Source organism: Budorcas taxicolor, chromosome 12 (assembly GCF_023091745.1).
Source record: "Budorcas taxicolor isolate Tak-1 chromosome 12, Takin1.1, whole genome shotgun sequence".
Classification (NCBI taxonomy): Eukaryota; Metazoa; Chordata; class Mammalia; order Artiodactyla; family Bovidae; genus Budorcas; species Budorcas taxicolor.
Genome location: NC_068921.1, coordinates 26089470 through 26114422, shown reverse-complemented (window position 1 = coordinate 26114422; position 24953 = coordinate 26089470). Strand labels below are relative to the sequence as shown.

The window sequence follows — 24953 nt, the reverse complement described above, 5'->3', positions numbered from 1 at the left end:
AATGAGTCAGGAAAAAAGTTGGTTAAAGAAGCAAAGACAAAGAGTGAAATTGCAGTTCACCCTATTTGCTAATTATGTGGGTCCCAGAGAGCTCATTGAATAAAGTTCTTTTTTGCTTTCTTTCTTTTTGGAACTGATTGCTCTACTCTCCAGCCCTGCCTTATTTAATTGTTCATGATGTTGGAACCACTATTTTTTAGCAAATGTGAATAAAGTGAAAAGGTATAGAAAGTAAAAGCTATAAAAGTGAAGATGTCCTTTAAACTATTTTATCATAAAAGCTTTCCACTTATTTGCTGGAACCACACATCTTCTGTTGACTATGATGGCTACTCCATTTCTTCTAAGGGATTCTTGCCTACAGTAGTAGATATAATGGTCATCTGAGTTAAATTCACCCATTCCAGTCCATTTTAGTTCACTGATTCCTAAAATGTCAGTGTTCACTCTTGCCATCTCCTATTTGACCACTTGCAATTTGCCTTGGTTCATGGACCAGACATTCCAGGTTCCTATGCAATATTGTTCTTTACAGCATCAAACTTTACTTCCATCATCCATGACATCCACAACTGGGTGTTGTTTTTGCTTTGGCTCCATCTCTTCATTCTTTCTGGAATTATCTCTCTGCTCCTCCAGTAGTGTATTGGGCATCTACTGACCTGGGGAGTTCATCTTTCAGTGTCATACCTTTTTGCCCTTTCATACTGTTCATGGGGTTCTCAAGGCAAGAATACTGAAGTGGTTTGCCATTCCCTTCTTCAGTTGACCACGTTTTGTCAGAACTCTCCAAAATGACCTGTTTGTCTTGGGTGGCCCTACACAGCATGGCTCATAGTTTCATTGAGTTAGACAAGGCTGTGGTCCATGTGATCAGTTTGGGTAGTTTCCTGTGATTGTGGTTTTCATTCTGTCTGCCCTCTGATGGGTAAGGATAAGAGGCTTATGGAAGCTTCCTGATGGGATAGACTGACTGAGGGGGAAACTGGGTCTTGTTCTGATGGGTGGGGCCATGTTCAGTAAATCATTAATCCAATTTTCTGGTTATGGGTGGGGTTGTGTTCCCCCCTTCGCTGTTGCTTGACCTGAGACCAAACTATGGTGGAGATAATGAAGATAATCGAACTTCCCTGGTAGCTCAGAGGGTAAACCAGTAAAGTGTCTGCCTACAGTGTGGGAGACCTGGGTTCCATCCCTGGGTCAGGAAGATCCTCTGGAGAGGGAAATGGCAACCCACTCCAGTACTCTTGCCTGGAAAATCCCGTGGACGGAGGAACATAGTAGGCCACGACTGAGCGACTTCACTTCAATGAAGATTGAAGATAATGGTGACCTCCTTCAAAAGGTCCCATGCAGGCACTGCTGCGCTCAGTGACTCCGACCCTCAATCAGGCCACCACTGACCCACACCTCTGCCAGAGACTCCTGGACACTCATGGCATGTCTGGGTCAGTTTCTTGTGAGGTCACTGCTCCTTTCTCTTGGGTCCTGGTTCCCCCAAGGTTTTGTTTGTGCCCTCCAAGAGTCTGTTTCCACAGTCCTCTGTAAGTTCTGATGGTTCTTTGGAGGGGTTAGTCACAACCTCCTCCAAGAGGGCTTATGCCATACACAGGTCTGCTGCACCCAGAGCCCCTATGGCAGGCCACTGCTGACCCATACCTCCACAGGAGACACTCAGACACAGTTCTGGCTCAGTCTCTGTGGGTTGGGCATGCATTTTGTGCCCTTCCCAGGTCTGAGCAGCTCAGAAGACCAAATGTTTGGTGAGCACACTGTCCCAAGTGTACCATGCATTTTAATCACTTCCCCAGACCCACCCACTTACTTTCCAGGGCGTGCCGAGTATCTCCTCTGGATAGCTGATCTCAGGCTGTGACCCTCCTGGCGGATGTCAGTCATCCAGGATCTCAGGAAGCTGTGGTTAGCAGTTGGGAGCCTGCTCACAGTTTAGTGGAAGATGCTGGCTCTGGGGCTGAGATTGTAACAAACCCTTGCCTTCCAGCTCTGGCTGTCTCAAGCCTGCCTCTCTGCCTCTGGGCTCAGATCATGAACTCCTTATTGCCAAATTCAGACATGAAGAAAGTAGGGAAAACCACTAGACCATTCAGGTTTGACCTAAATCAAATCCCTTATGATTTTACAGTAGAAGTGACAAATAGATTCAAGGGATTAGATCTGATAGAGTGCCTGAAGAACTATGGATGGAGGTTCATGACATTGTACAGGAGGCAGTGATCAAGAACATCCCCAAGAAAATAAATGCAAAAAGGCAAAATGGTTGTCTGAGGAGGCCTTACAAATAGCTGAGAAAAGAAGAGAAGGTAAAGGCAAAGAGGAAAGGAAAGATATAAGCATCTAAAAGTAGAGTTCCAGAGAATAACCAGGAGAGATAAGAAAGCCTTCCTCGGTCATCAACGCAAAGAAATAGAGGAAAACAATAGAATGGAAAAGACTAGAGATCTCTTCAAGAAAATTAGAGCCACCAAAGAAACATTTCATGCAAAGATGGACACAATAAAGGACAGAAATGGTATGGACCTAACAGAAGCAGAAGATATTAAGAGGTGGCAAGAATACACAGAAAGAGCTTCATGACCCAGATAACCATGATGGTGTGATCACTCACCTAGAGCCAGACATCCTGGAGTGCGAAGTCAAGTGGGCCTTTGGAAGCATCACTACGAACAAAGCTAGTGAAGGTGATGGTATTCCAGTTGAGCTATTTCAAATCCTGAATTATGATGCTGTAAAAGTGCTGCACTCAATATGCCAGCAAATGTGGAAAACTTGAGCAGTGACCACAGGACTGGAAAAGGTCAGTTTTCATTTCAGTCCCAAAGAAGGGCAATGCCAAAGATTATTCAAACTCCCGTACAATTGCACTTATCTCACACACTAGCAAAGTAATGCTCAAAATTCTCCAAGCCAGGCTTCAACAGTACATGAACCATGAACTTCCAGATGTTCAAGCTGGATTTAGAAAAGACAGAGGAACCAGAGATCAAACTGCCAACATCTGTTGGATCATCGAAAAAGCAAGAGAGTTCCAAAAAACATCTACTTTTACTTTATTGACTACATCAAAGCCTTTGACTGTGTGGATCATAGCAAACTGTGGAAAATTCTTAAAGAGATGGGAATACCAGACCACCTTACCTTCCTCCTGTGAAATCTGTATGCAGGTTAAGAAGCAACAGTTAGAACTGGACATGGAACAAGAGACTGGTTCCAGATCAGGAAAGGAGTATGCCAAGGCTGTATATTGTCACCCTGCTTATTTAATTTATATGCAGAGTACACCATGCAAAATGCCAGGCTGAATGAAGCACAAGCTGAAATCAAGATTGCCGGGAGAAATATCAATAACCTCAGATATGCAGATGACACCACCCTTATGGCAGAAAATGAAGAAGAACTAAAGAGCCTCTTAATGAAAGTTAAAGAGAAGAGTGAAAAAGTTGACTTAAAACTCAACATTCAAAAAACTAAGATCATGGCATCTGGTCCCATCACTTCATGGCAACTAGATGGGGAAACAATGGGAACAGTGAGAGACTCTATTTTCTCGGGCTCCAAAATCACTGCAGATGGTGACTGCAGCCATGAAATTAAAAGACACTTTCTCCTTAGAAGAAAAACTATGATCAACCTAGACAACATATTAAAAAACAGAGACATTACTTTACCAACAAAGATCCGCCTAGTCAAAGGTATGGTTTTTCCAGTAGTCATGTATGGATGTGAGAGTTGGAGTATAAAGAAAGCTGAGTGCTGAAGAATTGATGCTTTTGAACTGTGGTTTTGGAGAAGACTCTTGAGAGTCCCTTGGGCTGAAAGGGATCAAAGCAGTTCATCTTAAAGGAAATCAGTCCTGAATATTAATTGGAAGGACTGATTGCTGAAGCTGAAACTCCAATACTTTGGCCACCTGATGTAAAGGACTGACTCATTGGAAAAGACCCTGATGCTGGGAAAGATTGAAGGTGGGAGGAGAAATGGACAACAGAAGATGAGATGGGTGGATGGCATCAGTGACGCGATGGAGATGAATTTGAGTAGGCTCTGGGAGTTGATGATTCACAAAGAAGCCTGGCGTGCTATAGTCCATGGGGTCACAAAGAGTCAGATACAACTGCGCGACTGAACTGAACGCCTCTTCTGATCTCACTGGGCGACCTCATTGGTAAAGGTAACCCTTAAAAGAAAGAGTTAATAAGACTCCAACGGGGAGGCCCGTCCCCTTCAGCTTTTGGTTACAGAAAGCTCAAGAACCAGCTCTATCTCTCTGCTAGATACTCGACGACTATATTTGTTCCTCTTCCTTTAGTGGAGATTCAAAATTTACGAACATTATAAATAAGTATTTTGTAAGGATTGAGCCGTTTCTTGGACACCACACCAAAAGTAGCTGCTCTTGAGTCTTCCAAAAGCATAGAGAACCTGACCAGATGCTTACAGGCTTATTTTTGTCATCTCATTTTCACATGAAAAACTATCCCTTAAAGACTCAAAACCACTGTATTCCTTACAATACCAAAAAAACAGGCTCATAAGGAGCGTTGGTGCACCCGAAAAGCAAAAGAATAACATTTTTGTCCTCAAAAAAACTGCTTTCCCTGAAGAAAGCATAATGCAAATTAGAGAATCAAATAAAACATACAGTACTCGATTAGGAGACTTTTCACTCAACAATAATGAATAAAAAGGAAATATAAGCCATCAGATATGATTAATTACTCTAAGGACAGAGTGATATTTTCTTCAATGATTTGTTCTGCCCTTTATCAAATAGATATCTGTCCACCTTCAAATTTACAGTATAAATATATCTCTTTAAAATTACTGGGCGACATCACTTTGGCTTTTCAAAGGTCACCTTGAATAAACTAAGGGTTTTCTTGTGCAGTGTATTTTATAGGTTTTACTTTTCATGCACTAGGATTAAGATTATACTGTAATACTATAACCAACTGATACTACCTTTTTCTCTTTTTTTGATTAAAAAATGTAAATTAGGAGCAAACAAGATGAAAAGTTCAACAGATTGTCACTGCAGTAAACAGTACAAGGGAAGTGGAAGAGAGAGGGTAGCATAAGCTACCCATGGAACCATCCTGAAGAGTAGCACCATTAAGAGAAAGTTAGACTTACCTCTGATTAAAGTAAGAAACCTGAAATGGAAACAAAATTTTAAGCAAAAAGTTTACTTTCCTACCCACTTTCTTCATGCCTTTAAGGTGTTTGATTTGGCTGCTAACAAAGCTTTTCTCGTTATGAAGTATGGCTTGTGCAGTCTACATATGTGTGCCTGCTCAGCTGCACAGTTGTGTCTGGCTCTTTGTGACCCCGTGGACTGTAGCCCACCAGGCTCCTCTGTCCATGAAATTTTCCAGGCAAGAAGACTGAAGCAGGTTGCCATTTCCTATTCCAGGTAATCTTCCCGACCAGGTTAATAATATTCACTTTTTTTTTTTTTCATTTAAAGCTTCATTAAATTTAATTGGAAGCCTAGTTTAATTCATATACATTCATCAATCACTGTCTCCCTCTCTGTAAATCCAAAATGTTTCAGAGAGTGTCTCAAAAATCATCATTCACAGTAACTACTCCCCACTGGTATGCTTGGGAACAAATGACATGGACAGACGTTGGAATGCATCCCCAGTGTTGTATTTGGAATCGTGTATTTCTTTTCAGGTTCAGTAATGCAGGGAGAGGGAACAAACTAGCCTGACTTGAAAACCCTGGACCAAAGTCTAGAATTTGGCTTTGTAAACTGACTTTACAGTGTCAGAATGTGAGGGTACACTTTTCAAAGACAGGAAGGATGCATTTTTCAGAAGTATCACCAATCACTTTGTCATTTAAATCACCAAATATAATACAGCCTCAGGTCAGAGAGGATGTAAAAGTGTCAGAGAAATGAAACTTTGGTAGAAGTGCTTAGTAATACATAGGAGGGTCAGGACAGTACTAACAGCTAGACATATGTCAAATTTATCTATGTTGATTTATACTTTAGAGTGAATGTGTGTACATACACATAACCTTGACGTAATATAGATCACTAGGAATTGACTCAGTAGCACACCAGACATGCTAAATAAAAGGTTGATGATTTTTCTTAACAGAGGAGGACTAAGTGCCAATAAATACAGAATTTGTTTTTCCAACATACTTTGTAATCATGTTTCATTGGCATAGTCATGCTTGTGTACTGGCACATCTATTTATATGGTAAATTGTTTCCCCCATTTTTATTAAAGAGAATTTGTCTCATCTCTTTCCTTTTTAACACTGACCAAAAAAGCTATAAATTTATTTACATTATGAAATGGACTGAAAGCTGCACAAAGATAGAAATCATGTCTTTATATTCATCTATGGAGAAGGAAATGGCAACCCATTCCAGTATTCTTGCCTAGAGAATCCCGTGGACAGAGGAGCCTGGTGAGCTACAGTCCATGGGGTCACACAGAGTCAGACACGACTGAAGTCGGACATTACTTTCAGAGTAATATCCTCAAGTTTGTTCATTTCATGGTTGCTCTCTCTACTTACTGTTAGAGGCAGTGTGGTGTGAGCTAGGAAGTCAGCTGGAGTGAGGACAGATACTTCTGCCACCTACTGGTTGCTTAATCTTGGGCTCTCCATTCACCTTCCTGCACCTCCATTTCTTCACTTGTAAAATGAGTTCACTTATCTCAAAGGGAATTTTATGGAGAGTAAATGACTTAATACATACACAATACTTAGAAAAGTACCTGGGATACCATAATCTCTCAGTAAATACTGGCCCTTCTGTAAGTATTATTATTCTAGGAACTTACTCCGTTCTGGAGTTAGATTACACTACAGTGACAGGACCTTCAAATCTCAGTTCAACACAAGTAAGGTTTATTTCTCCTTCTTGCTACATGTTCAGTCTGGGACAATAGGGAAGCTCTGCACATTGAAGTCACTCAGGGATGGAAAATGATGGAGACTCCACATCAGTGCTTGTTTTCTTGTTGGCTACAACAAAGGGAGGGGAACACAATAACTTTTCACTGACTCTTAAAACTTTTGTCTGGAAGTGACTTACATCTGACATTTTATTTCCAAACAGATGGAGGAATGCCATCTACAGTGTGTTTGGAGGAGGAGAGGGTAACAATTTTTAACTATTAGTCTGTTAGCGTTTATGTCTTTGGTCGATCTTGACAGAATTAGGTCATGCCCAGAAACCTTGAGCTCAAGTGATCACCACCGGTTCTCTAGCCAAGCCAAAATTCAGTTCTGATTGTATTTTGTGTGTATGTTTAGCAAAATATTCTTTTGTTCCTTTTACTCTTTTGTCTGCTCCGCTGGATAGTTTTTGTTACCAAATATCAAGTAACCAATTAACTGTTCAATTATGCCTTACCAGGTAAATTCATTTTCCCTTCTAGCTTATGAAGGTGATTGATTCCTGGCTGGGGTGAGGTGGTGGGAAGGGGGGGATATTCTTTTTAAGAAAATTGAGTGCATTCTAATAAGTCTAAAATGTAACTATCAGAAATTTCCTGGAAAAAAATGATGATTCCTGAACCCTATTTGTGCTAAAATAACACCAAATTCCAATTAGTGAACACTGTTACATTGATAGTGACCTTAATTATCATAATACAACCTAACTGGGAATCTTCCCTTCATTAACTACTGGCTCTTTACCTCCTCTTTTCTGGCAATTATGTACTATACTTGTAAAATCACAATCATGAATAAAATGTATATATAATGCTCAGTGTTTCTACAAGTCAGTCTTGAAAGGCAAAACAAAGCTATAAGCACCAAAATAAATAAATATTGGGAAACAGTACGTATGATAGCACATTCATCCTCCCAGCTGACATCATTAGAGGTATCACACGTGAGATCATAGCTGGTATAAACTTGCACATACAAGTGAAATTTCAGTGCAGCATGACTACCTGTACAACCATGAGAGTGATGGCACAGTGGGTCCTCTGTGTGTCCACCTGACTGCTCTTCAAGTGCAGGAAATCTAAATGAGCTCTCCTTCAAGAAAAGACGTGCTTGTTGACCTTATGTAAAGTATTAAAACAATCTCTTAGAGTGCTCAAAACTTAGTGACCTAAATAGGTACATCCCAGAGTAAAAATTTTTGATGTTGCTTGCAAATTATTAATCACATCTAGGGTTAAAACTTATTGAAAACTTAGAGTAGTTTTTAAATTTTTTAATTAATTATGTTTTAATTAAAAATCAAAAATTTGAATTAAAAATTTAAAAATCAGAGTAGTCTCTGTTATCTTTTTTCCTGGAATAGTTCACATGTTACAGAGGAATATAGCTAAACACATCTGTTGAAATATTAAATAAGAGGTGTGGTAGAGGAGTGATTTAGTTAAAGGGTCAATAATACATATTCAATTTCCGTGGGAAAGCAGGGTAAATAATGCGTGAGTTAGAATAAAAGGAAAGGAATATATGTTATACATATTAATCTGCTATAATATATCTTCAACACCAAGAACATTGCCTAATACAGGATAAGTACTCAGTAAATATATTTTTGAATAAAAAGATTGAAGAAAGGAGAGAACAAAATAAGTGAATATTGATTTTAATGGGTGATACTGTTTGCTCAGAGTTGAAAGCACAACTCTGAATACCTGTCTTGTACTCACACTATCTTTAAATTGTAAACAGGAAAACAAGCATGATTCAAAAGAAACAAAACTTTGGGCTTTTTTAAAGAGTTTATATCTATTCAAATATTGAAAATCCTGCAAATGATCAAAGACTGGACTCTCAGTAATATCAAGATAATTTCCACATAGAAAATAGGGAAAATACCAGAAGAACAAATCAGAGAACAAATATCTAAATTTTCTCAATTCCCACTTCCCTCAAAAAAAAAAAAAAGATAATAGATTTTAGATTTTAGAAACTACAGGTAAAAACGTTTTTATTATTGTGGTCTATTCAGATCCTCTGCCAGTTTTTCAATCAGGTTGTTTGGTGTTTTTGTTGTTTTGTGCTTCACAAGTTCATGATACATTTTGGATATTAGCCTCTCATCAGATATAGATATATGATTCCCTAATATTTTCTTTCTGATTTGGTAGACTGCCTTTTCATTTTATTGATTTTTTTCTATGCAGAAACTTTTTAGTTTGATTTAGTTCCACTTGTTTGTTTTTATTATTGCCTTTGCTTTCGATGTGTGCTAAGTCACTTCAGTCGTATCCAAGTCTTTCTGACCCTATGAACTGCAGCCCTCCAGCTTCCCCTGTCTGTGACGATTCTCTAGGCAGGAATACTGGAGTGGGTTGCCTTGTCTTTCTCCAGGGGATCTCCCTGACCCAAGGATCAAACCCATGTCTCTTATGTCCCCTACACTGGCAGGCAAGTTCTTTACCACTAGTGCCACCAGGGGATCTTTTGAAACCAAATTCAAAAACTCACTGCCAAGACAGATGTCAAGGAGCTCACTGCCAAGACAGATGTCAAGGAGCTCACTGCCTGTGTTTCCTTCTAAGAGTTTTATGGTTTCAGGTCTTACATTTTAAAGCCTTTGACTCATTTTTAGTTAATGTAAGATTGGTCTAGTTTTATTCTTTTGCATGTGGCTGTTCGGTTTTCCCAACACCATTTTTCGAAGAGACTGTCCTTTCTCCATTGTGTATTCTTGGCTCCTTGGCCATAAGAGATAGATAAATATGTTGATTTATTTCTGGGCTCTCTATTCTGTTTCATTAAGTTGTGTGTCTGTTTTTATGTCAATATCATACTGGCTTGGTTCGTATAGGTTTGTAATATAGTTTGAAGTCAGGAAGCATGATGCTTCTAGCCTCTATCAGGATTGCTTTGTCTATTTGGGCCGTTTGTGGTTCCATACAAATCTTAGGATTCTGTGTTCTATTTCTGTGAAAAATACAATTGTAATTTTGATGGAGATTGCATTGAATCTGCAGATTGCTTTGGAAAATATGAACATTTCAACAGAATCAATTCTTTCAATCTGTGAGCATGGAATATAATTCTTTTTTTTTTTTTTTTTTTTGTCTCTACTTCAATTTCTTTCTTCAGTGTCTTTGTTTTTATCATACAGGTCTTTCACCTCTTTGATTAATTTTATTCCTAGGTATTCTTTTTGACATAGTTGTGAATGGGGTTTTTCTTAATTTCTCTTTCTGATAGTTCATTAACTATAGTCATTTTTAACATATGTCTTTGTATAGCTTTTTAGTGTTGCTCTAATTAGGTTGCTCAGTAATTCAGTTCAGTTTAGTTGGTCTCTCAGTTGTGTCTGACTCTTTGCGACCCCATGGATCACAGCATGCCACGCCTCCCTGTTCATCACCAACGCCTGGAGTCTACTCAGACTCATCTCCATTGAGTCAGTGATGCCATACAATCATCTCATCTTCTGCTGTCCCTTTCTCCTCCAACCTTCAATCTTTCCCCAAATCAGGGTCTTTTCAAATGAGTCAGTTCTTCATATCAGGTGGCCAAAATATTAGAGTTTCAGCTTCAACATGAGTCCTTCAGTGAACACTCAGGACTGATCTCCTTTAGGATGGACTTGTTGGATCTCTTTACACCACAGTTCCAAAGTGTCAATCTTTCAGTGCTCAGCTTTCTTTATAGTCCAACTCACATCCATACATGACTAGAGGAAAAACCGTAGCCTTGACGAGACGGGCCTCTGTTGGTGAAGTAATGTCTCTGCTTTTTAATATGCTGTCTAGATTGGTCATAACTTTCCTTCCAAGGAGTAAGCATCTTTTAATTTTATGACTGCAGTCACCATCTGTAGTGATTTTGGAGCCCAAGAAAGTAAAGTCTGTCACTGTTTCCATTGTTTCCCCATCTGTTTGCCATGAAGTGGTGGGACCAGATGCTGTGATCTTAGTTTTTTGAATGTTGCGCTTTAAGCCAACTTTTTCACTTTCATCAAGAGGCTCTTTAGTTCTTCACTTTCTGCCATAAGGGTGGTGTCATCTGTGTATCTGAGGTTATTGATATTTCTCCCGGAAGTCTTGATTCCAGCTTGTGCTTCCTCCAGCCCATCGTTTCTCATGATGGACTCTGCATAGAAGTTAAATAAGCAGGGTGACAATATACAGCCTTGACGTACTCCTTTTCCTAATTGGAACCAGTCTGTTGTTCCGTGTCCAGTTCTAACTGTTGCTTCTTGACCTGTGTACAGGTTTCTCAAGAGGCAGGTCAGGTGGTCTGGTATTATTCCCAACTCTTTCAGAATTTTCCACAGTTTCTTGTGATCCACATAGTCAAAGGCTTTGGCATAGTCAATAAAACAGGAATAAATATTTTTCTGGAACTCTCTTGCTTTTTTGATGATCCAGCAGGTATTAGCAATTTGATCTCTGATTCCTCTGTCTTTTCTAAAACCAGCCTGAACATCTGGAAGTTCATGGTTCATGTACTGTTGAAGCTTGGCTTGGAGAATTTTGAGCGTTACTTTACTAGCGTGTGAGATGAGCGCAATTGCGCGGTAGTTTGAACATTCTTTGGCATTGCCTTTCTTTGGGAATGGAATGAAAGCTGACTTTTTCCAGTCCTGTGGCCACTGCTGTTTTCTCCACACTTGCTGGCATATTGATGCCACTTTCACAGCATCATCTTCCAGGATTTGAAGTAGCTCAACTGGAATTCCATCACCTCCACTAGCTTTGTTTGTAGTGATGCTTCCTAAGGCCCCCTTGACTTCACATTCCAGGATGTCTGGCTCTAGATGAGTGATCACACCATCGTGATTATCTGGGTCATGAGGATCTTTTTTGTACTGTTCTTCCATGTATTCTTGCCACCTCTTCTTAATATCTTCTGCATCTGTTAGGTCCATACCCTTTCCCTCCTTTATTGAGCCCATCTTTGCATGAAATGTTCCCTTGGTAACTCTAATTTTCTTGAGACGATCTCTAGTCTTTCCCATTCTATTCTTTTCCTCTGTTTCTTTGCATTGATTGCTGAGGAAGGCTTTCTTATCTCTCCTTGCTATTCTTTGGAACTCTGCATTCAAATGGGTAGATCTTTCCTTTTCTCCTTTGCTTTTCACTTCTGTTCTTTTCACAGCTATTTGTAAGGCCTCCTCAGACAGCCATTTTGCTTTTTTGCATTTCATTTTATTGGGGATGGTCTTAATCCCTGTCTCCTGTATAATGTCCTGAACCTCCATCCATAGCTCAATAATTAGGTTGCTCTAATTGTTACATTATATCTACATAGCTCATCACAGTCTACTGGTGCTGTCATTTTACAAGTCCAAGTGAAGTATAGAAATTTTTACCTCAGTGTGTGTGTGTGTGTGTGTGTGTGTGTGTGTGTGCACCCAGTTGTATCAGACTCTTTGCCACCCCATGATCTGTAGCTCCCCAGGCTCCTCTGTCCGTGAAATTCTCCAATCAAGAATATGGAGTTGGTTGCCATTTCCTTCAGGAGATCTTCATGATTCCGGGGTGAAACTCATATTCTTTGTGTCTCCTGCTTTGGGAGGCAGGTTCTTTACCAGCTGAGCCATCGGTGAAACCCTTACATCACTTTACCCTCCCTCATTTATATTTGTTTTAAACATTACCTCTGTACACAATTCAGGCACAACTGCCACAGCAGGCACTGTTGTAATTTTTGCTTCAACAGCAAAATTGTGTTGTCAGTTTTGAGAACACTTGAGGAAAAGTAAAGCCTGTTCTTGCTTCCCTTGTGTTTATGATTGCCATTAGCCATTCTTTTAGACTAGTCCTGAGGCTGGCAAATTCTTTTTCATTTTCTGAAAATATTTTCATTTCTTCTTTATTCCTAAAGTGTATTTTCACTGTTTGTAGGATTCTGGGTTGACGTTTCTTTTAGCGCATAGCAAAAACTTTACACTTCCCCTGACCACCATAGCTTTGAATGTGAAATATGCTGTCATTCTAATTGCTTACCTCTATAGATGAGATGTCATTTTTCTCTGGCTGCCTTTTACATTTTCCTATGTCCTTATTTTTCAGAACTTTAATTACAGCATGTCTTAGCATATATTTCTTTGGGTTTACTCTGTTTCTGTGGGTTTATTATGTTCACTCAGCTTCCTAAATCTATACACATTTATGTTGTGTTTTTCTTTTTTTCAAATTTGGGAAGTATTCAGCCATTATTTCTTCAGACTCTATTTTAGTCCTGCTTTCTTTCTCATCTCCTTCCAGGATTCCAATAACACAAATGTTAGATGTTGTAATCTATAATCTCTGAGGCTCTGTTCAATTTTTTTCAGTCTCTACTTACTCTCTGCTATTCAGATTGGTTAATTTCTATTGTTCTGTCTTCTGGTTAACTAAATTTTTTTTTCTTCTGTCCCCTTCATTCTTCTGTTAAACCCATCTACTAAGGTTTTTATTTTTTTCACTATATTTAATCGTTCTTAAATTTCCATTTGGTACCTCTTTACATCATCTGTTTTATTTATTTATTTACTTTGCTGGAACTGTTTGCTGAGTCTTTCTCTATTTTTTTCTTTCAAGTATGTTCCTAATTACTCACTGAAGCCTAGCCTTTTTCATCATGGCTGGTTTAAAATCCTTGTCAGGAAATTCTAATATCCTTGTCATCTCAGCATTGGCATCTGTTGATGATCTTTTTACATTCCATTTGAGATCTTCCAGATTCATGGTATAACAAGTAATTTGAAATTGAAACAAGATGTTTTAAATTATTATTTTCTGAGATATTTTTATCTTATTTAACTCTTCTATTTTAGTTGACTTTCTCTTACATTGCTCCACGAGGGCAGGTGGGGAAAACAGCCTCTTCACTACCAGGTGGAGATAGCAATCTAGGTTCCCCACTTCCCTTCCATTGACATCTAGGGAGTGGACAACTCTTTATTACTGCTTGCCAGCAGTGGGAGTTCCAGCTCCCCACATGGTGTCCACTACTGGGGGGTGGCCTCATTGCTTTCCGTTAGTAGTAGAAGTCCTGACTCTACTGTGCTTCCTTCCAATATCATCCCATAGGAAAGAGAGAAGGATGCCTCATTCTGTCCATAGGGGAAGGAAATGCAGGCTCTCCACGTGTTCTCCACTGACTCCTTGAGGGTGGGGCACCTGGTCAGCAACCAGCAGAGATGAGAGTCCTGGCTCCTTATTTCACTTTCTCTGATATCACCACCCCAGTGCGGATGTGAGGGCGCCCCATTATACCATCATGAGGTTTCAGATCTACACTCCCCACTCATCCTTTGCTAGTGTGTGTCTCTAGGGGACATAGCTTCTCTGTGGTGTTTGGTTGGAGTACAGTAATTGTCATCAAGTTGCCTGTCTTCCTAGGATGCCCTTTTCTTCATCTTTCTCCTAGAGAAACATGCTTTTATGGGGCTTTTCCTTTTTTTTTTTTTTTGTCTGTAGCTGTTGTCCTGTCTGGATTGCTAGCTTCTTTGCCTCCAAATCTAGGGTATCTAAGACAAAAACCAGGGAGGAACTCACCACTTTGTTGTTCTCAGGCCCTGTAACCTGTCTGCCTTCCATGCTCCATTCAGAATTTTGTTATGTTTGTTTTGTATATATGTATCATCCAGTTTATTTTTAAGTTATATTTAATTGGGGGAATAAAGTATATCTGTGGTTAGAAATTGGCGAAAAGATCAGATATCAGGTTTCTGCATGTGAAATTGGTTACTTAAATTTAACATACTTTTAAGGAAAATCATTATAGCAAGTGGGCTTCCTCAAACTATTAGAATTAATTTGCGTTTGTAGGGATAGAAATTAGCCTATTTTAAATTAATGACAGGTACACTATTTGTAATAATTAATCAACAGGTAATCCTTATTTTGACAGAAAATAATATATGCTTAAAAAAACAAGTATATTAAAATAGAATTTAAATGATTATAATTTTAATGTTTTTATGTATCCCTTATATTGATATGTCCTTTTACAATTAAGTTATAGAAAAATTCAAATATAGCTATAAAATGTAAATTTTTGTTTTCAATGACTATAATTTTTGTGCAGATTTTCAAAGTAACAAAAATTGTTTTAAATTAATTCATTGAGTGCTTATTAAAAACATAGTATGTGCCAGACATTGTGCTAGAGAGATAATGATGAGCAAATTTGTATAGTTTCTGCCTTAATCAAGCACAGTGTTCTCATATAATAAAATATCAAAATAAAAACTGAAATTGAACCTTCTATGAAAGCATTTTATATGTTTTTATGAATGGTGCTGCTCAGGAAAGTCAGAATGTTGGTATTATCTTTTGAGTATATGTCACCAAGAATTATACAGAGAGAAACAGACTTTTCAAGCAGCAGCATTCATCACCGTTTACAAAACTAAATTGAACTTAAAAGTGATATCGTAAAATGTTCCATCATTATACAACAAATATATTTCAGTTGTTTTCTCTAATATCACGTAGATTTTTAATATTGGTTTAAAGTGTAACATAGTTTAGACAATGTTACCCAATGATGGCCATGATTGTTAATGGTTTATGTTAGCTGAAAGCTGTAAAATCATCCAAGGACTCTGTGAGCATTAGAATAATAATTTACCAAGACGATTACCACATACTGAAATTTTTTGCAGCTCTAATTCAGTATTATTAATAATGGATAAAATTGCACTTTTCTCAGGTTGCTGTGGGCAGTAGGGAATTATTTCAATGAATATTTCAGCACATTATTTTAATCATTGTTCTACCAAATCCAAGTGGGCAATATTTTATAGTTCTTAATTCAGTTACTAAGAAACCATGGTCATTAAATTGCAAACTATTTGTAGTGAGGTCTATCCTGTGATTTACAAGCCTTGTTAAAAACAGTGTAAAAGAATGCAAACTGTACCATTAATACTTGTAATTTGATGCTGCATTTGTTCTAAACTCCCAGTGATAAACGTTTTTAGTAAAAGAAGGAACATTGTAAGGAAAGCAGACCTGAATGTTATAATGCCTAAAATATGAGAATGTTACTATTTTAAGTTTGTTCGTTTGCAGGAAAACATAAGTATACAAATGCAGTTATAAAACAGACATATCTCAAAAGTTACCTTAATTTTCCAATGAGACTAAAGAAATAAAGATGTAATTGTATTTGTTATTAAGCATTAGATTTACCATAATATATAATGCCATTCACATTCTTGATGGGTTGAATGTGTGAAAGTCGCTCAGTCATGTCCGACTCGTAGCAGCCCCATGGACTATAAAGTCCATGGAACTCTCCAGGCCAGAATACTGGTGTGGATAATCTTTTGCTTCTCCAGGGGATCTTCCCAACCCCGAGATTGAACCCAGGTCTCCAGATAATATTTAATCCTAATAAAAAGAAAGTGTGCAAAGCTTTTAAATTTTATTGTGTAAACAGTGTATTAATTCATATAACTTGAAAAAGTATATTTCCAGTTATACATAATTATTAATAATCATTCTTGTTTTTCATATTCCCATTCTTAGCCAATTGCATGATTTCTGGCGTTTGGATTACTGGGAAGATGATCTTCGTCGAAGGAGACGGTTTGTCCGTAATGCATTTGGCTCCACTCATGCTGAAGCATTGCTCAAAGCTGCGATTGAGTACGGTGAGTATCAGTGCCTCTTACACAGGAATGCTCCTCCATGTGAGGTGACTGTGATTGATAGTTCTTTTTCCTTTCAGTACCTTTTCAGGTTCTCCATGTCATAAGTCAAAAATGTTACATTCTACTTTATTGTGAAGCATCATTTAGGTTACGCTTAATTAACGCAGTATTTCTCCCTTTTGATGTATGTTAGGCTTTTCAGCTTCTTTGTAATAGATTAGGAAGACTTCACATAATTGGTTATTACCCACCATCTTCTCCCACAGCCTAAAACAAGAGTAAAGACATTTTCCTTTTCAACATGTTTCAAACTTTGGTCTTTCAGATTTTTTTCACTTAAAAAAATTTACTATTGTAACTGTATTCAAATTTATATATTTTTATGTGTAATTTGTGTGGGTATGTGTACATACATGCACTGTGTGAGTATACATGAAATATATATACAAACATGTGGACTGTTATGTATATACACATATACCTGCACATGCTTGAGTATTTAACTGAAATAAATATCTTATTAATAATCTCACTACATGGCATTCTCTATTTTAACCCTATTCTATCATTTTCAGTCTAATAAAATAAATAATGCTTCTGTATGCCCATGTAAGTTCACAATCTTCCAACTGCAAATAAAGTTTGAAAAATACCATCCTATATTAAAGATAGCATGAGCTATCACACTACAGTAGAATTGCATCCTAAATTGTCCTTTATAAAATGTGCAATAAATAGTAAATATCAAAATATTTTTTTGTAATTTAATAAAAATTCTGCTACTTTAGATTTCTGTCCACCAAAAAGTGTACATAGGGCTATTCTGTCTGTGCACCTAATTTTAAATGGTCTAAGAAATTTAAGTTTGATTGATCATGTCACAATTTTCTAAACCACATACCTTCAGAAAATACCATAATTGAATACTGTCCGTATATTTTTTTATTAACTACTTTTATTCTCACAGTCACTTGATTTTTTTTTTTTTTTTTTTTGAGAGTAATAAGTGAGCCATGGGGCTTCCCAGGTGGCTCAGTGGTAAAGACGAGGATTCTATCCCTGGTTCAGAAGATCCTCTGGAATGGGAGATGGCAACTCACTCCAATATTCTTGCCTGGAAAATCCCATGGCCAGAGAAGCCTGATGGGCTACAGTCTGTGGGGCCACAAAAGAGTTGAACATTACTTAGTGACAAAACAGCACCAACACACACTAGTGAGCCATGTGTTTTAAAATTTACCATAATAATATGTAGCAGAGGATGCCACTCATGTTCTGATAGATAAAATAGAGAAAATATATAACCTTAATAGAAAGAAAATGTACACAGCTTTGAAAATTTACTGTATAAATAGTCTATGAATTGATACAGTTTACTGAGGATCAAAACAAAAATAAATATGTGAGGATTCCAGGCTCCTCTGTCCATGGAATTCTCCAGGCAAGAATACTGGAGTGGGCAGCCATTCCCTTCTCCAGGGGACCTTTCTGACCCAGAGATTGAACCCCAGTCTCCTGCACTGCAGGCAGATTCTTTACAGTCTGAGCCACCAGGGAAGTCCCAAAACTATTATACCTAAAATAATACTATACAGTAAAAGTAACTACAGGAGAGACAGTGCTAAAAAAAAAAATAATACATATATATATAATAGTTGACTTGTACTGTAGGTGATTTCTTTTAATCAACTCAAAAAAAAAATCACCTAAGGATTCTGATACCTAAGGAATTAACACCAACTTAAAATGAGTTGTTACCTTTATGTCCTACAAAAGAAATTCTTTAAAATATCTACTTAAAATGCATGCTTTATAATATGAACTTTAAATTTTTAAAACTTCATTTTATATATATCCATTTAGGCATTTTCATCAATTCATGTTGAATTCAGCTCATTTAAAATTAGAAACTTCTGAACACAATATATAATAGAAGTTGGGCTGGTGTAATACTATTAGTGACACTGAGTTGTCAATACCACATTTGTTTGGATTCAGATTATACCACATTTGTCACTCCACAGGTTGCTTGTAGAAAAGGTTTGTTAGAAAAATATTTATTTTGCTTCTCTATAAAAATGGATGCCTTATTGTGTATGTTCAATTTGTAAAATGTCTCTTTTGCTAAACCAATGTCAAACCTTATCAGAAATAAACTTATTTTTTTTTATTAACACCTTTTTAAGATTGACTGTCATGTATTTTAGTAATATAGTAACCACTATTAATGTATCTAAACTAAAATATAAAATTCTGAATTTTAAATAGATGAATGATATAGATGATAGTAAACATCTGTGTAATATAAATGTGTCTTAAAATATATAGTGATTGAAGAGGGCTTCCCAGGTGGCACTAGTGGTAAAGAACCTCCTGGCCAATGTAGGAGACATAAGAGACGAAGGTTTGATCCCTGGGACAGGAAATCTCCTTGAGGAGGGCCTGGCAACCTACTCCAGTGTTCTTGCCTGGAGAATCCCATGGACAGAGGAGCATGGTGAGCTACACAGTCCATGGGGTCGCAGAGAGTCAGACGCGACTGAAGCGACTTAGCACAGCATGACACAGTTGTTTATGAATTTTGAATAGTAGATCATTGGAAATAATCAGAACCTATTATCCCTCCTGAGTTGGATTCTTTGATAAAAGGAAGGTAGGGTATGTTTTTAAGTTACGCATCCACATGTATGCCATGAAGCATTCAAGACATCTACATGGTGCCCATGCCAGGTTTACTTTGTAGTCACTCCTGGAGGTAAGGTAGAGTGTGCTATGCTGTGGTCAGTCGCCTCAGTCGTGTCCAACTCTTTGTGATCCCATGGACTGTAGCCCGCCAGGCTCTCTGTCCATGGGTTTCTCCAGGCATTGAACCCGTGGGATCTTCCCAACCCAGGGATTGAACCCATGGTTCCTGCATCTCCTGCATTGCAGTCAGACTGTTTTACCACTGAGACACCTGGGAAGCCCCTAGGATGGGTAGTAGAAGACAAAAAAGAACTCAAACAATTCTACTTCCAGAAACAGTTCTAGAACACTCGTCTTCAACTTCACATCGGAGGACTTTAGGAAGTGGGTAGAGGGTAGGGAGTAAGGTGAAGTATGGAGGTTGTGAAGAGGTGAGTGAAAAGTTCTCCCTGGAGTGATCTGTACCTAGAAGTAGAAAGAGGAATTACAGATGGCCAGGAACATAGTCCTATATCTTCTCCCAAACACTTTTGTGCCTTCTAACCTATGTATAAAGTATTTCTTCAGAAGAAATAGGAAGTAAGTGTCAGTAATTATTACAAAGCACTTCATTCAATGAAAATAGATGTTGAAAGACTTAATTGAAAACATATTTTGTATATTTTAGAGAAAGCTTTTGTATTCACATTTTCCCAGAACATTCATAAAAGCTAACAAAACTCAGACCATCATCTGGCCACTCTGCCTGCCATTAAACATTTAAATGTGTTTTAAGTACCTTAAAGTCTGGCAGTGTGTAGACTAACATCCAAATGATTTAATGTTTTGGTTTGTATAGATGTAGATGAAGGGTATAAATATAGCACAAACCTACAAATTTTGAGAGAGCTTTTAGAACAAATTGAAATTCAATTATTTCTTTTTCTGTATTAAATAATTGCAGTATTTCAATTCTGTCTTGAAAGTTAAACATTAAAAAAAAAGAAGAAGAAAGTTAAACATTAAATGCACAGAGAAACTCTGCTGTAATCTATAGTCAGTTTTTTTTTTTTTTTCTGTTCATCTACATTGTGGCAACAAAATTGTTTTAGGAACAACAGAATATTTTATGACTGGAATGTTAAGTATGGCTAGAAGTATTTGAATCAGTGATCTAAGTTTTCAGAATGTTAACCAAGTTGTATAAGCTGAAAGAATAACCTAAAATTATTTAAATAAAAAATATTTACATGGCCATCAAAGCAGTCCCTGAGATTGATCACTGGTCATGTCTCTCTGTTCATGTGGTACACTATGTTTCAAGAATGTGAGCCTATGTTAATATAATAGAAGTGAAACTGAATTTGTGGAGTTAATGTTTTAATAAATATGTTTTGAATCACTATACTTTTTCTTCAATTCAAACATTTCAGATTAAATTATAGTTAAACTTTCATGTGCTGGGCAGAAACAGCTGCAATTTAAATTCCATGACATATTTTTAGGTAATTTATTTGGAGCCACAAAACGAATACATTAGCAATACTTTCTTTTAAATGAACAAATAATCAGAATTGGATATATTTTCAAAGAGAATTATTTCATATTTACTTTGAAAAGTGTTCTCTTCCATTTCATTATTGAAACTTTTGGTTGACCTTTTTCAGTTGGAAAACATCCTTAGCACTGATGGAGTTTTTCATGCTTCTTAATAATACTAATGAGTTGAATAATTTATGAGGTTGTCATGTGCAAAAGATTTGGTGTGATTTGATATACTTTCAGCCTCTGGTGTTGGAATGTGATTAATAAAAACCTAGAGGCATGTAATTTTTTTCCTGGTGTTTAATGTTCTAATTTCATATGTACTCAATGTGCTATTTCAGTATTTTCTAATACTAAAAATCTCATTCAAGTGCAAATTTAATTGATTACCAGGAATTTTGCAGACCATAGCAATGGAAGAATATAAGGAAAATATCTTAAACTATAAATTCATCTTTTGATCTGCTGGACTTTCTTCTTCAGGCATATTAGCTAATAAGCAAATGATTGAAATAGGAGTATTCTATGTATTGCTTGTATATTAAAACCTAAACTAGACAGATTCTGGCACTGAAAGATTATGCTGTCAAAAAAATAGTTAAAATCTTAATAAGTTTGGTTATCTTGTTGACTGTCAATTATCATTTTGGACTCTCTTTCCCTTCCATGAAATTATAGTGGAACAATGTTTCATCAAAGCTTAAGATCTCAGACTCCCCCATGTCTGTGATCAAAGACGTCATCCTAAATAGGTCTGATCAGGCATCGCAGAGGAGGGCAGGCTGGTTTAGCCAGAGGAAAAAAAAAAAAAACTTTGAGCAAAGATGACAAAGTTAATCAGTCATTTCTTTGGCAATAAATAATAAGATATGCTGAGAACTGCAAATGAGAACATCCTTAGGTTCCTCAGAGATGTGTCTGCTTAGCACCTGGTTTATCCAAGCTTGTGAAGCCATCATGATATGACCTTGAAGAAAAAGCAGCACTGTGATAAATCTGGAATTAAATTAGTTTTGATGGTATATGCATGACTACTGTAAAATGCTACATGCAGTATTCAAGAAACAAGAAAAGCACTGAGAATTTAAAAAATACTAATGCAGCTACATATGGTTGTTGAGACAGGAACTTCACATTATCTGACTTCATTTTTTTTTTTTATTTCAATTTTTTGAAGAGTTTACACTTAGAATAGTTGGAAAATAGAATTATTTGAGTTTTTAACCTAGTGGTCTTGATTATTTATACCATATTGTCTCTAGCAGACTTCTTATAATTGTTCATTGATAAGTTCATTTTAGTTGGTGTATTATTAATAAAATCTTCATACCTGAGTGAACCAGATGATCTGGTTATTGTAAAAATAATTTATTGAAAAATTAGTGATGTAACTTTTGTATGAGTGAGAGAAAGACATACATGGAATCATCTTTTAGCTCTTTTTGATGCCAGTGGATATTTTAAAATAATCTCATCTTTACCTCGTGGTTTTACAGTCTCTTAAAAGAACTAAAATGGATTATTTAAATGCTGACTTATAAAATGTTTATAAAATGCATTTTAAAGTTTTCATATAAGAACAACCAAGGTTTTAACAACTCCCCTGTTTTTACGTTGAAGCTTTAGATGGAAGGCTTTAAACTGACTCAAGAGGAAACAAGTAGCTTCATTCATTTGAAAGCATTTATCAGGTATCTTCCACATGCCATGCATGCACAAAGTACAGGTTCAGAGGCTGAGACACAGTTTCTGCCTCCCCACAGCACTTAGTTTAGTGTAGTGATTCTCAACAGGGATGGAAGTCAGCCCGTGTTCCTGGTGTCTAAAGGGTAGAAACTAAGAATGCTGCTGAAATACCCAACCATTCACCAGACAGTTTATCAAAAGGACAACAAAATCCAGCCGAAAACATCAGTAGTACCAAGGTTGAAAAATCCTGGTCTAGTGGAAAGAAATAAGCTGTTCTCATAGAGGGAAGTGGTACTTCATAAAGGAACAGAAGGAAGATGGATGACTCTGGGGATAGTGGGTTGGAATCAGCTTCACTGAAATAATTACTTATGAACTGACTTGAGAGAAGGTTAGGAATTAATCAGAAGCGGCAGAGTTAATAACAGGAATTTCCAAGACATGGAGGCATAAAAATGCCTAACTTACTTCTTTGAAAGGGATCAATATTTTGACTTGGTAGTAGCTCACCTTATGAAGTTATCACAAAGTATTTTGATTTTAAGTATTTTATATTCTGAGATTAAAAAAAAGCTGAGGGCAGGAATCATATCTTTCAACCATTTCATTTAAAGCATTCATATTAATATAAGTTCATGTACTTAATTGCTGCTGTTTACTTGGCAATTCATTCATTCCAAGGTATCAGTTCAGTTCAGTCACTCACTTCTGTCCGAATCTTTGTGACCCCATGAATGGCAGCACACCAGACCTCCCTGTCCATCACCAACTCCTCGAGTCTACCCAAACCCATGTCCATTGAGTCGGTGATGCCATCCAATCATCTCATCCTCTGTTGCCACCTTCTCCTGCCCTCAATCTTTCCCAGCATCAGGGTCTTTTCAAGTGAGTCAGCTCTTTACATCAGTTGGCCGAAGTATTGGAGTTTCAGCTTCAACATCACTCCTTCCAGTGAACACCCAGGACTGATCTTTTGGATGGACTGGTTGGATCTCCTTGCCATCAAGGGACTCTCAAGGCTTCTCCAACACCACAATTCAGAAGCATCAATTCTTCGGCACTCAGCTTTCTTCATAGTCCAACTCTCACATCCATACATGACTATTGGAATAGTCAGCCATAGCCTTGACTAGACAGACCTTTTATCACAGACCTTTTTGACAGAGTCTCTGCTTTTTAATATGCTGTCTAGGTTGGTCATAACTTTCCTTCCAAGGAGTAAGTGTCTTAATTTCATGGCTGCAGTCACCATCTGCAGTGATTTTGGAATCCAAGAAAATAAAGTCTGTCACTGTTTCCACTATTCCCCCATCTATTTGCCATGAAGTGATGGGACCAGATGCCATGGTCTTAGTTTTCTGAATGTTGAGTTTTAAGCCAACTTTTTCACTCTCAACTTTCACTTTCATCAAGAGGCTCTTTAGTTCTTATTTACTTTCTGCTATAAGGGTGGTATCTTCTGCATATCTGAGGTTATTGATATTTCTCCTGGCAATCTTGATTCTGCTTGTGCTTCTTCCAGCCCAGCGTTTCTCATGATGTACTCTGCATAGAAGTTAAATAAGCAGGATGACAATATACAGCCTTGGCATACTCCTTTTCCTATTTGGAACTGGTCTGTTGTTCCATATCCAGTTCTGACTGTTGCTTCCTGACCTGCATATAGGTTTCTCAAGAGGCAGGTCAGGTGGTCTGGTATACCCATCTCCTTCAGAATTTTCCACAGTTTATTGTGATCCACACAGTCAAAGGCTTTGGCATAGTCAATAAAACAGGAATAGATGTTTTTCTGGAACTCTCTTGCTTTTTCCATGACCCAGCAGATGTTGGCAATTTGATCTCTGGTTCCTCTGCCTTTTCTAAAACCAGCTTGAACATCAGGAAGTTCATAGTTCACGTATTGCTGAAGCCTGGCTTGCAGAATTTTGAGCATTACTTTACTAGCGTGTGAGATGAGTGCAATTGTGTGGTAGTTTGAGCATTCTTTGACATTGCCTTTCTTTGGGATTGGAATGAAAACTGACCTTTTCCAGTCGTGTGGCCACTGCTGAGTTTTCCACATTTCCTGGCATATTGAGCGCAGCACTTTCACAGCATCATCTTCCAGGATTTGAAGTAGCTCAACTGGAATTCCATCACCTCCACTAGCTTTGTTTGTAGTTATGCTTCCTAAGGGCCACTTGACTTCACATTCCAGGATGTCTGGCTCTAAGTGAGTGTAAGTGATCACACCATCATGATTATCTGGGTCATGAAGATCTTTTTTGTACAGTTCTTCTGTATATTCTTGCCACCTCTTCTTAACATCTTCTGCTTCTGTTAGGTCCGTACTATTTCTGTCCTTTATTGAGCCCATCTTTGCATGAAATGTTCCCTTGGTATCTCTAATTTTCTTGAGAAGATCTCTAGTCTTTCCCATTCTATTGTTTTCCTCTATTTCTTTGCATTGATCACTGAGGAAGGCTTTCTTATCTTT

At 37.5% G+C, this 24953-nt stretch overlaps 1 protein-coding gene across 1 annotated transcript in view; it reads left to right on the top strand.

Annotated features, from left to right (window-relative positions):
* NBEA (neurobeachin) overlaps nucleotides 1-24953 on the top strand; it is a 667766-nt gene that overhangs the window by 387008 nt on the left and 255805 nt on the right. The window contains exon 39 of the mRNA XM_052650319.1: nucleotides 16455-16579. Coding sequence (XP_052506279.1) covers nucleotides 16455-16579 — 125 coding nt within the window. The remainder of the gene's footprint in view (nucleotides 1-16454; nucleotides 16580-24953) is intronic.